Source organism: Budorcas taxicolor, chromosome 10, assembly GCF_023091745.1.
Source record: "Budorcas taxicolor isolate Tak-1 chromosome 10, Takin1.1, whole genome shotgun sequence".
NCBI classification, from domain to species: Eukaryota; Metazoa; Chordata; class Mammalia; order Artiodactyla; family Bovidae; genus Budorcas; species Budorcas taxicolor.
In genome coordinates, this window is record NC_068919.1 from 71,095,443 (window position 1) to 71,108,683 (window position 13,241).

At 38.5% G+C, this 13,241-nt stretch overlaps 1 protein-coding gene across 3 annotated transcripts in view; it reads left to right on the forward strand.

Moving 5' to 3' along the window:
* The first annotated feature begins 4,322 nt into the window (after positions 1-4,322).
* The window catches only part of MNAT1 (MNAT1 component of CDK activating kinase), a 233,937-nt gene continuing 225,018 nt past the window's right edge, over positions 4,323-13,241 (forward strand). For all 3 annotated transcript variants that reach the window (XR_008199997.1, XR_008199998.1, XM_052646731.1), the window contains exon 1: positions 4,323-4,517. Coding sequence is in view for 1 of the 3 variants with exons in the window: in XM_052646731.1 (XP_052502691.1) it covers positions 4,429-4,517 (89 nt within the window). In the remaining 2 variants the exon portion in view is untranslated. The remainder of the gene's footprint in view (positions 4,518-13,241) is intronic.

Consider the following 13,241-nt stretch of genomic DNA (forward strand, 5'->3'; position numbering starts at 1 on the left):
GCAAGAGTCGGACATGACTTAGTGACTAAACCACTACCATCTTTATAAAGTGGAAAACTTTTGTTGGGATATAGCTATCTTTATGAAAGTGGTTAACCTGATAGTTGGGCGTTTTTCACAAAGGCTGAGGTTCCATTTCAATCAGAAGTCTGGTGCTATCAGTGCATTCTTCCTCAAAGTTTTCTGACCATTCTGCATTAGTGAACTCTACCAGTGGTAATGGTATACTTTTCAGAGTTTCTGTTGTCTATGAGGCATTGTAGTAGGGCCTTCGTATATGCATATCATGTTATTTAATCATTATAGGAACCCTGTGACGTGTATTATGTGGAGGAGGAAAACCCAGATAAGGGAAGATAAGAAATTTGGCTTAAAAACAGTTCTGTTTTTTAAATTTTATTTCATTTTTTATTGGGTTATAGTTACTTTACAATTACGTGTTTCTGTACAGCAAAGTGAATCAGCCACACATGTACATATATTCTCTCTTTTTTGGATTTCTTTACAATGTAGGTCACCACAGAGCATTGAGTATGTGCTGTAAGTTGGTTGCTGAGCTGTGTTCGACTCTTTGCAACCTCATGGACTGTAGGCTGCCAGGCTTCTCTGTCCATGGAATTCTCCAGGAAAGAATACTGGAGTGGATAGCCATTCTCTTCTCCAGGGGATCTTTCTGACCCAGGGATTGAACCTGGGTCTCCTGCATTGCAGGCAAATTCTGAAGAAAAGCTAGGACAAACGTAGGCAGTGTATTAAAGAACAGAGACATCACTTTGCTGGCAAAAGTCCACCTAGTCAAAGCTGTGGTTTTTCTAGTAGTCATGTATGGAGATGAGAGCTGGACCATAAAGAACGCTGAGCGCCGGAGAATTGATGCTGTTGAACTGTAGTGTTGGAGAAAACTCTTGAGAGTCTCTTGGACAGCAAGGAGATTAAACCAGTCAATCCTAAAGGAACTCAATCCTGAATATTCATTGGAAGGACTGACACTGAAGCTGAAACTCCCAATACTTTGGCCAGGTGATGTGAAGATCTGACTCATTGGAAAAGACTCTGATGCTGGGAAAGATTGAAGGCAGGAGGAGAAGGGTGACAGAGGATGAGATGGTTGGATGGTTATCGCCGACTCATTGGACATGAGTATGAACAAACTCCAGGAGATAGTGAAGGACAAGGAAGCCTGGTGTGCTGCAGTCCATGGGGTCACAGAGAGTTGGACAGGGCTTAGTGACTGAACAAAATAAAGTTGGTTAGGTCTGTTTTTAAAATGACAGGTTCTTCCTAGTACATGCCTCGTGTAGATACTACCACTCACTAATAATATCTATACTAGCAAACTCTTAGAGATAGTGAAGAACAGGGAAGCCTGGCATGCTGCAGTTCATGGGGTTGCAGAGTTGGACATGACTTAGCGACTGAGCAACTCTTAATAACAGATCACAGTTACTGAGCTCTTACTCTGTGCTAGTGGTGTCCTCAGGCCAGTGTGCTAGTTGTGCTGGTATTATCCACATCTTATATTTGGGAAAACTGGTGCTTTTAGTCATGTAGCTAGTAAGCGAGGCAGGCAGAACTTGAATCCAGCTCTCTTGATGCCAGGGGCCAAATCTATAATCACTACTTTCTACTGCTTCTAGCTCAATGAGTAATGCTAATCTGATAGACTTCCAAGCCAGCTGTTGCTACCATGCTTCTCTGACAGTAATTTCCAACTGGGGGAGAAGATAGAGCTGGTAGCAATGTTTCCTCCCATAATCTTAAGTGCTTTCCTTGCCTTAATCTCAAGGCTTGGGAGAAAGGAAAAGCAGTTCACTGCACAAAAGTCCTTTGAGGTCTCCTGTTCAGAGAAATGATTAAAAGTGTTTTGGTGATAATAAACGTAGCAGTTATTGGTTTTCAGTCGCTAATTCATGTCCTACTCTTGGCAACTTCAGGGACTGTAGCAAGCCAGACTCCTCTGTCCTCCACTTTCTCCCGGAATTTGCTCAAATTCATGTTCATCAGAAATGCTATCTAACCATCTCATCCTTTGATGCTCCCTTCTCCGTTTGTCTTCAATCTTTCCCAGGATCAGTCTTTTCCAGTGAGTCAGCTCTTCCTATCAGGTGGCCAAAGTATTGGAGCTTCAGCTTTAGCAACTGTCCTTCTAATGAATATTCAGGGTTGATTTCCTTTAGGGTTGACTGATTTGACCTCCTTGCAGTCCAAGGGACTCTCAAGAGTCTTATCCAGCAGTATTGCCAACTTAGTGGATAAGTTCTCATTTAGTTTTGGCTAAAAGTTTTATTTGCGTACTAATCATGTTCACTCTTTCACCAGAAGTTTCCTTTTCTGTTAAAATATAAAGATCCTAAAAATTGCTTTCATTTTTAGAGTGCTTCACTTTAACTCTTATAATTGGTTTGGATGTGGTCTCTTTCAATAAATAGCAGCATAGGAACATCCCTGCTGATTTAGTGGTTAGGACTCCACACTTCCACTGCAGGGGACCTGGGTTCGAACCCTGGTGGGGGAATTTAGATCTCACATGTCTTGCAGGCATGTCAACTAAAAAAATTTTTTTTAATAAAAAATATTGCAGCATAATGTCTCCAGCACAGCATTTGATATTGCCTATTTTAGTAAAAATTACATTGTTTAGCTTCTGTTAATGAACAATATTGGAGAAGGAAATGGCAACCTACTCCAGTATTCTTGCCTGGGAAATCCCATGGGCAGAGTAGCCTGCTAGGTTAGGTTGCCATTTCCTTCTCCAATTTATAGTCCATGGGTTGCAAACAGTTAAATCTGACTTGTCGACTAAAGAACAACAACAATGAACAATAGTATGATCAAACAAATGTCACAAACAATGTTTTTGTTAGGTAAATCCCTGATGTCTTTCTACTAACATAAAGGCCTATGCTGTGGCCTGCCTTGGTCTGTTGGTTCCCAGATGTGGTATCCAGCTGTTTGTCATGTTCTCCTTCCATAGTGCATGGAAATCCCAACTGTATTTCCACTGTGTGGGTTGCCTGTTGAGTTCACTGTTTAAAAACAAGTGAGAGTTGGAATATTCCTCTTTATATTTTTATTGAAAAGAGAAAAGATTACCAAGAGTATATTCTGTTGGTATTCATTGTATGGGTTAATTTGAAAAACTTTGTATGCCCACTTCTGATAAAGTTTGGGTCAGATTACAATACAGTGCTCAGGATAAAAAAATTTCACATTACACTATTTGATGTTCATTCATTCATTCTTCATTTACTGTACTTAATCAACAAGTATAATTAAATCCTTGTTCAGGAGATGGATAAGATGTGTCCTTTATAGTGGGAGGAATTTATTATCTGATAGAGCTGTTTACGGGCTTCCCAGGTGGCACTTGTGGTAAAGAACCTGATTGCCAATGCTGAAGACACAAGAGATGCCAGTTTGATCCCTGTGTTGGGAAGATCCCCTGGAGGAGGGCAAAGCCTGGAGAATTCTTGCCTGGAGAAATTCCACGGACAGAGGAGCCTGGTGGGCTACAGTCCATAGGGTGGCAAAGAGTCAGACATGACTGAATGATTTAACATGCATGCAGAGCTGTTTATAGATTTCACTTTGCAACCTTGATAAATGCAGTGGATGTTACTTAAAATTTCCAAAGAGATTCAGGCTCTCAAGAGAGTAGAGTTGCTGAAATAAAGTCTATATTCCTGTGTGATCCCTCCAGTGTTTGGAGAAACAAATACTGTCATTGATTGGTAGGGTGGTAAGAGATATTAGAGCCAGCTGAAACCGTTAAGCATGCCTGATCATCTTGAGATAATTGCCTCTCTGCAGATGCCAGATATTATTTATAGAACTATTTTAACATTTAGTGAGAATCTGTAATATTTAGGGTCAGCATGAGACTTCCATTCTAAATAACTTTCCCAAGCTTCATATCTGAGAATGCATATTGTTTTCTGTGATTGCACGACTGTGCAAATGTAAAGAAGTATAAAGCACAAGACTATCACACTGTTTAAAAGGAAATACTGGTCCGAGTTACTGAGTATGTACTCCAAACATAGCACTTTGATTAATGGGACTATTTCCAGACAGAACAAGGTGGAATCTATGTTCCTAATTGTGACACGATTTCCTGAAAAATACAGCTAGGAACATGTGAGGGTTTATGTGTAATTTGCCTTTTCAAAAAGCCCTCCCCCTAAATCCAAGGTTTTGCCGTGGCCTGTGAAAGCTGAGACCGAGCCGTAGCGGCAGGACCGGAAAACTTGCTTCCGGAACCTTTGTGCTGAAGTGCCTTGCCACCGGCCGGTGCTCATTCGTAAAGGACCGTCCCAGCCAAGAGCCTGTTGTTAGGAACCTGCTTGGCCTCGGATCTGAGGGGCTTTAGGTTGGCTGTGGCTGTGACTGAAGCAGTCGCCGGGGAAAGTCCACTGGAAGGAAGGCGCCATGGACGATCAGGGCTGCCCCCGGTGTAAGACCACCAAGTACCGGAACCCTTCGTTGAAGCTGATGGTGAATGTGTGCGGACATACTCTGTGAGTCCGGGGATAGTTGGGTTCCATGGGGGGAGACGCACAGGATGGAAGCTCCCGAAACAGCCGGGAGATGCTTGTCGACTCAGGGGAGAAAAGGGCTTCGTTAGTATCGACACTGGGGAAGAAAATAGGAAAAGGGAACGTTGTTTCTCTAAACAGACTACCCTCCAGTCCTGAGCCGCTCTGGCCTGCTTTGAACTGCCGGATTCCCTGATGTAACCAGCAGTTTGTCACGTTCCCCCCTCCTTAGGCGATGAGAATCTGGACTGTATTTCCGGGCTGTGTTGTTAACAGGGTTCCAGCGTGGGAGATCGGAGTGTTTAGTTTCACGCAAAGCGTTTTTATTAAAAAGAACAAAAGTGCTATGAAAATGCAATTACTATGTTTGTATACTGTTGCTATTTGTTGCACGGGTTAATATGAAACTCCATCGGTATGCCCACTGTCCTTATGGAGTTTGGTTAGTTCTCATCTCTAAAAGAGAAAGTTCAGATTCTAGGCAGTTAATTTTGGAGATACAGTAATGGCTGGCATTTATTGAGTGTACATTACGTGTCAGGCAGTGTTCTAAGCGCTTTACCTTGAGTTATCCCATTTCATTCTCAACAGCAGCCCTATGAAGTAGGTACTCATCTCATACCCATTTTACAGGAAAGGAAACGGAGACTGCTTCAGATACCTTATTTAGTGGATCCTTCTAGAATTGGAACACAGGCCGTCTGACTATAGAATGCCAATTTTGGGGGGCTAGGGGCAAGAAGCCGAGAAGGCAATGGCACCCCACTCCAGTATTCTTGCCTGGAAAATCCCATGGACGGAGGAGCCTGGTAGGCTGCAGTCCATGGGGTCGCGAAGAGTCGGACACGACTGAGTGACTTCACTTTCACTTTTCGCTTTCATGCATTGGAGAAGGAAATGGCAACCCACTCCAGTGTTCTTGCCTGGAGAATCCCAGGGACGGAGGAACCTGGTGGGCTGCCGTCTGTGGGGTCGCACAGAGTCGGACACGACTGAAGCGACTTAGCAGCAGCGGCAGCAGGGGCCAGAAGGGAGATTGAGTGTTTTGAAGAATAAGTGCAGGAACTGATAAACGTGTTTCTTGCCACGTTTTTATGGTCAAATGTGGTTCAGTATAGATGGTTTTATAAAGCGCTTTGCAATGTAAGGTGAACATACATTCTCGTAGTTTCTTTGATGTTTTTAAGATATAAAAAATGTGGTAGACAAGATCTTTGGGTAAGCCCGAATTGCATGGTTAATTGTAGCTATAATGATTATAAAGGGATTTAATAACTTACTGGATTGGTCTTATTTTCTAATTTGTCTTTATTTTCCTTTGCTTTATCCAGCAAAGGAAATAGAGTAGAGCTGTACTGAATGTGATTGGATGGATTAAAATTAGAAATAAGGTGAAAGTAATCAAGTAGATTGGGAAAGGGAAACCAGACAAATGCTGTAAAGACTGTTCAGTTTTTAGAAAGATTTTGCTTGGTTTCTCTTTATTTTCCTGTACCAGATTTGTTATAGTTGGTGCTCAAGGAAAAGGAATTTGCTTTTTTTGAAAGGACATTAACTAAATGTAATTTACTAGAAAAAATGGATACCTAGTAGTAATTAGCTAGTCAGGGAAGATTATGTGATTTTAGCAAAATAAATTGCATTTTTATTAGTTACATTTATTTTTAATTGGAAATTGCTTTTGTTGTGTCCGTGGTCTTTTCTGTTTTTTTAATAAGAGTTAAGAATTGTCTAAGTCATTCTGATGTTGCATTGATTTTGGCTTATTTGCTAATCTGTTAGTTAAAGACCAAGTTTTACAGCCCTCTTTTAACTTGAAATATGATCAAAATGATTAAAAGATTATATGGTATTGGCTAAGAGAACAAACTTCTGATCTTGAATTCTTTGTACTCTTATAGGCTCTGGGCAAATTCCTCTTACTTCATTTTTCTTCCCTGTACAATAGAGATAACAGCACTGTGTATATTACAGTGTTTGAGGATTAAATAATATATGTAAACATCATACTTGGAGGTGCTTTAATAGAATTTTTTCACATAATATTTGTTCAGTATACATTGGGAATCATTATTATTATTTATGCATGGTATGGATACTAAGCAGAAATAAAATTTAAACAGGATCTACTCGGCCTGCTTTAAAAGACTTGCACAACAATGGTATCTTTAAATGAATTCAAGAGATTATAAAATGTGGTACAGTTTTGATTATAATGCCCCTTTTGTGATTTAAATAGGAACTCAGTATCATGTTCTCTCATGGAAATGGGGTTATATATATCCTGACTTTTTTCATAATGTATATCTTGGATATCTTTTCTCAATTGTTATGTGTATATATTCCTCTTTAACATTTGGATGATAGTCTACTGTTAGGTTATACTGTAATTGATTTACCCCAAAATTGTGTTATGAATATTTAGATTTCCTATTTTTCACTAGAGGCAGTTTCTCTCTTTCTGCCCTCTTCCTCAACCCATATACAAGTATATTATAAGATATAAGAGGAGAACCAGGGGTAAATGCCTAATAGTAGAACTGTATGTGACTTTTAATTTTGATAAACATTGCCCACTTGTTCTCAAAAAAGATTGTATCTGTTGTGCTCCCACCAACTGTTCATGGGAATTCTTGTTGCCACAATTAGGCATTATTACTTTTTTAATCTTGCTGTTCTGATAAGTAATAGAACATTATAGATTTTGATGTGAAATACTTTTGATTTGATAGCATGCTGAATTTGTACAGAATGTCTTTCATGGGATTGAGCTTAGGCATTTTTATAATTATTAGTCTGAAAGGAGTAGGTATTATTTTTTAGCGTTACTATTTGTATTAGTTATCTATTTTTATGTAATAAATTGCCTCAAAAATTAGTACCTTAATAAATATTTATTATCTTATATAGTTTTGGAGGGTCAGGAGTCTGAGAGTAGCTCAGCTGAGTGATTCTAGCTCAGTGTCTTTCATGAGGTTTGCTCAAGCTGTTTTTTGGGACTGGAGTGTCTGTGTCCGGGGTCACTCATGTGGGTCTTGGCAGCTTCAGTTCTTCTCCTTGGACCCTCAATAGGACTGCTCATTATGTGGCTTTTCCCAGAGTTAGTGAGAGAACTAGAGGCTCCAGAGCATCATCATCTAATGACAAAAATCACATTATCATTGCTTCTGCTGTATTTTATTTGTTAGCACTGAAGTCCTGTTACAGTATTACACACGAGTGTGAATACCATGAGGCAAGAATGACAGGGCCACATGATTTTACTCACTTTATTTTGTGTGTCAAGTAGCAAAGGCATTTTAGGAGGCAAATAATAAAGTGAGTAGGGATAGTGCTTCACAGGAGATAGGAAGTGTGAGATTATAGAAAGATTATTTAGAAGTACTATTTATGAGAGAAAATACAGGAGCAGAAAGGAGGAAAAAGGTGAAACATGAAAATACTTTTCTCCCTTGACTGCTAGCAGTTGAGGAAGTGGGTGGTTGAGTAGTAAAGGGCCCACCTGGTGGGAAAGATACCCTGAAGAAGGAAATGGCTACTCACTCCAGTATTCTTGCCTGGAAAATCCTATGGATAGAGGAGCCTGGTGAGCTACACTCCATAGGGTAGCAGAAGAGTCAGATATGACTTAGCGACTAAATGACGACGACAGATTCCATTATGTATTAATATTAAATCAATCCAACAAACACCCAAATGAATTGATTGCATGCACATCCAAAGAAGACTGGATTCTACATTTGCTTTTTTTTCAATTCAAGGATGAACTTTTGTCTTAGTTACAGAAAAGGGTAACTTTTTTCTGTTTATCAGGGTCACCTATTTTAAGAAATAAGCCTTTCATGGAAGTCTTCATAGAATTCTAAAGGCATGTTGATTCAGAAGGAGCCAGTTATATCTAATTCTCATTTAACTAAAGTCTTTTTTATTTTTTTCAGAGAAGATGGGAAAACTTTATTTTCTTTGGAATAGAGCAGATCCTCTTTACCCAACATAGTTGGATGATATTTTTCAGAGTAACACAAGCAAGTAAAACTAATAATCTAAGTTTTATCCCAACCATCCTTAGCAACATTTGTCTCTGGAAACTACCTATATTTGATTTTACTAAATTTTCTTTCTTCATTCTAAACACACATAAGACACAAAGTAGAATAAACAAAAACTCATCCTGATATATGTTAAAGACAATATTTTGCCATATTTTTTTAAAGTTTCTCTTTTTCTCCTTTTTATTTTTTTCTCTGCTTCTCTCTGTCTCTCTCTCTCTCTTGCTTATTGATGTTTCTAGGTAGCTTTTTCTGAAGAGTTACCAGTCTGAATTTTGCTGATTGCATCTCTGTGGTATTATTATGTTCCTTTGTATTTCCTATAAATTACTAGTAGCTTTTAGAGGTTTATCAGATTAAAGTTCAGTTTATTTATTGTTGGAAAGAATAATTCATAAGTGGTATTAATTCATTTGTTTAATATGCTGGGCTTGTACGTTACTGTTTTGTGAACTGGGAAACAGTGGACAGAAAAATTAGAAAAAGGTACTCATTCTGGGTAGAAAATTAGAAAAAGGGGACTTTCTGGATATATTGTTGTTAATTTCTAATTTAATTTTGTTGTAAGAGAACAAATTTTGCTAAATTTCAGTCTTATAAAATTTTATTAAAACTTATTGTCCAGTGTGTGGTCTATTTTGGTGAGCAAGGTCTTACTTGATGAACAAGTCAAGTTGAAAAGAATGTGTGTTCTGTAACTGTTGGGTATAGTGTATGTCAGTTAGGTCAGCTTGGTTGATAGTGTTAACTTCTGAGTATCTTTACCAATCCTTCTGTATCCTTACTAATTTATTTTTTCTACTCATTTTATCGGTTACTCCAAATAGATTGTGTATTTGTCAGTTTCTCTTTTTAGTAGTGCTGTCATGCTTCATGTATTTTGAAACTCTCTTATTAGGTACATCTGCTAAGTCACTTCAGTCATGTCTGACTCTGTGTGACCCCATAGACGGCAGCCCACCAGGCTCCCTGTCCCTGACACTGGAGTGGGTTGCCATTTCATTCTCCAATGCATAAAAGTGAAAAGTGAAAGGGAAGTCGCTCAGTCGTGTCCGACTCTTCGCGACCCCATGGACCGCAGCCTACCAGGCTCCTCTGTCCATGGGGTTTTCCAGGCAAGAGTACTGGAGTGGGGTGCCATCGCCTTCTCCATATTAGGTACATAGATACTTAAAATTGCTATGCCTTCTTGTGATGAATTTATCCTTTTGTCATGAAATATTCCTTTTGGTCTTTTGTAATACTCTTTATCCTGATGATTTTTTTTTGTCTGGTATTATATCAGTTCTCGTATGCCTTCTGTTTGATAGTATATGTTTCTCTGTCCGTTGCTTTCAACCAATGTGTGTTTTATGTCTTAATATTTTGTAGACAGTACATAGTTAGTCTTACTTTTTTGTATAGTCCAACACTGGCTGCCTTTTAATTGCCGTGTTAGTCCCTTTATATTTAATGTAATTATTGCTATCATTGGGTTTAAGTCTGTTTTCCATTTGTCCTTTCTTGCCTTATTTTGGATTAACTGGATATTTTAAAAGTATTGCTCTATTTAAGATCTTTATTATTATTTTAATATTTTTATTTTTAGTGATTTCTATAAGTATAACAATATGCATCTTTATCAGAGTCTATTTAGAGTCAACATCTGACACTCTGCATTTTTCACTTGCTCACAAAATCCTCACATTTCAATTCCTCACAAATATGAATGCTATAATTCCGTATGCATACCCTTGTCATCCTTAATACTAATGATGTCATATCTTTAACTTTTATATATGATTCAGTATTGTTATTTTTGCTTTAAATAGTTGTTTTTAAGGAAATGTAGGGAAAAAAATAGTCTTTTTAATAAACAACTTTTTGAGATACAATTCACATACCATAAAATTCACTCATTTAAAGTATAGAATCAGTGGCTTTTAGTATATTCTCAGAGACATACATCTATCACTACAATTAATTCTAGAACATTTTTGTTACTTCACAAGGAAATCCCTTACTGCTTAGCCCTGTCCTCCATCTCCCTTTGTCTCTGAGCCCTACAGCAACCACCAGTTGACTTTCTATCCCTACAGATTGCCTATTCTGGACATTTCATATAAATGGAATCATATAAATATATAGTCCTCTGTGATTGGCTTTTACTTAGTATAATGTTTTCAAGGTTCATCCATGTTGTAGAATATATCAGAACTTCTTTCTTTTTATTATTGAAGACTATTCCTTTGTATGGATTTTACCACTTTTCATTTATCTTTTCATTAGTTGATGGATATTTGGATTATTTTCACTTTTTGGCTATAGTGAATAATCCTGCTGTGAACATTCATGTACAAGTTGTATGTGACAAATTGTTTTGGTTATATATTTAGGAGTATAGCTGTTGGATCATGTGATGGCTCTATATTTATCCAAATTGTAAGACTTTTCCAAAGCAATTGCACAACTTTACATTCCCACCAGCAGTAGATAAGGGTTACAGTTTCTCTGCATCTTTTGCCAACACTTGCTATTATTTGTCTTTTTTGAATGTAGCCATGTTAGTGGGTATAAAATTGTTAAGTGTAGTCTTTTGTATTCACCTACTTATTTGCCATCTTTAAGTGTCTTTCTTTCTTCTTTTGGATTGATTTGATAGTTGTATTGATTTTGTTTTTCTGCCTGAAGAGCATTCTTTAGTAGTTCATAGTACAGGTTTATCTGTGAAGAATTCTCCCAGATTTTGTTTATGTGAGTGTTTTTATTTTACCCTATTGTTTGAAGGATCTTTCTGCTGAGTATGAAGTTATGGGTTGTCATTTCACCACTTCAGATATATCATTCTTTTTTTTTGGTCCATGATGCTCAGCTTGTGGGATCTCAATTCTGACCAGGGATTGAATCCGGGCCAGGGCAGTGAAAGCCCAGAATCCTAACCACTAGACCATCAGGGATTGCCCCATTCCATTTTTTTGTGATGAGAAGTTGTTTGTGATGAGAAGTCAGCTGTTACTTATATCCTTGGTGTAAAAATCTTTCAGGACTGCCTACAAGATTTTCTCTTTATCATTGGTTTCTAGCAGTTTGAATATAAGTTTAGATGTGGTTTTCTTTGTATTCATCCTAGTTGACATTTGCTGAGCTGGGAACTGTAAATCAGTATTTTCCATCCTATTTGGAATATTCCAGTGATTCTTTCTATATTATTTTTACTTTCTTCTCCATTTGGAACTCAGTTACATGTGTATTAGCTCTTTTGGTATTGTTTTATAAGTTGCTGGGGTACTGTTCATTCTTCTTCAATCTTATTTTCTCTGTTCTTCATAGATATTTTCTATTGGTCTGTATTCAAGTCTGTTGACTCCCATCTGCTATGTCCAATCTTTTGTTAAGCCCATTTGGTAGATTTTTTTCATCTGTTATTATACTTTAGTTCTGGAGTTTTCATCTTGTTCTTTTCTATAGTTATTACTTCTCTTTTAAAATTTTCTGTCTGCATACTAAGATCATATCTTCCTTCACTTTTTTGAATGTAGTTCTTTGGACATAATTTGTGTTAAATCTTTAAAAATATTTAAAATAGCTGACTTAAACTTTTGGTCTTCTAGATCCAACATCTTGGCAAGGCTGATTTCTGTTGACTATTCTTCCCCCACCCCTGTGGATCACGTTTTTCTTTTCTTTTTTTGAACATTTAATACATTTTTCAGTTGTATACTGGATCACGTAGATGGTATCAGAAATTGCATACTTTATCTTTTTGTGTAGAATGTTGTTTTGAAAATTCTTGTAGGTAGTTCAGTTACTGGCTGATTACCTTGAACTTTGTAGGCTTGGTTTTAAACATTGCTAGGATGGATCTGGGAGAAGGCAATGGCACCCCACTCCAGTATTCTTGCCTGGAAAATCCCATGGACTGAGGAGCCTGGTGGGCTGCAGTCCATGGGGTCACTGAGGGTCGGACACAACTGAGTGACTTCACTTTCACTTTTCACTTTCATGCATTGGAGAAGGAAATGGCAACCCACTCCAGTGTTCTTGCCTGAGAATCCCAGGGACGGGGGAGCCTGGTGGGCTGCCGTCTATGGGGTCGCATAGAGTCGGACACGACTGAAGTGACTTAGCAGCAGGATGGATCTGGAGAGGACTCTTGAGAGTCCTTTGGACTGCAAGGAGATCCAACCAGTCCATTCTAAAGGAGATTAGTCCTGGGTGTTCTTTGGAAGGAATGCTGCTAAAGCTGAAACCCCAGTACTTTGGCCACCTCATGCGAAGAGCTGACTCATTGGAAAAGACTGATGTTGGGAGGGATTGGGGGCAGGAGGATAAGACGACGATAGAGGATGAGATGGCTGGATGGCATCACCGACTCGATGGACGTGAGTTTGAGTGAACTCCGGGAGTTGGTGATGGACAGGGAGGCCTGATGTACTGCAATTCATGGGGTTGCAAAGAGTCGGACACAACTGAGTGACTGAACTGAACTGAGGATGGATCTGTGGAGAGCCCATTGTGTTTCCTTACTTTACTGCAACTCAATCTCCAAACTTTGAGTTCCTTGCAAAACTTGTTGGGGCTTGATTTTAGGCTTTGTTAGAGTAAGTCTAGATAGAATAAGTCTTATTATATGATGTGGTCCCCATTCTTACTTGAAGCCTTTCTGGTATCTCAACTG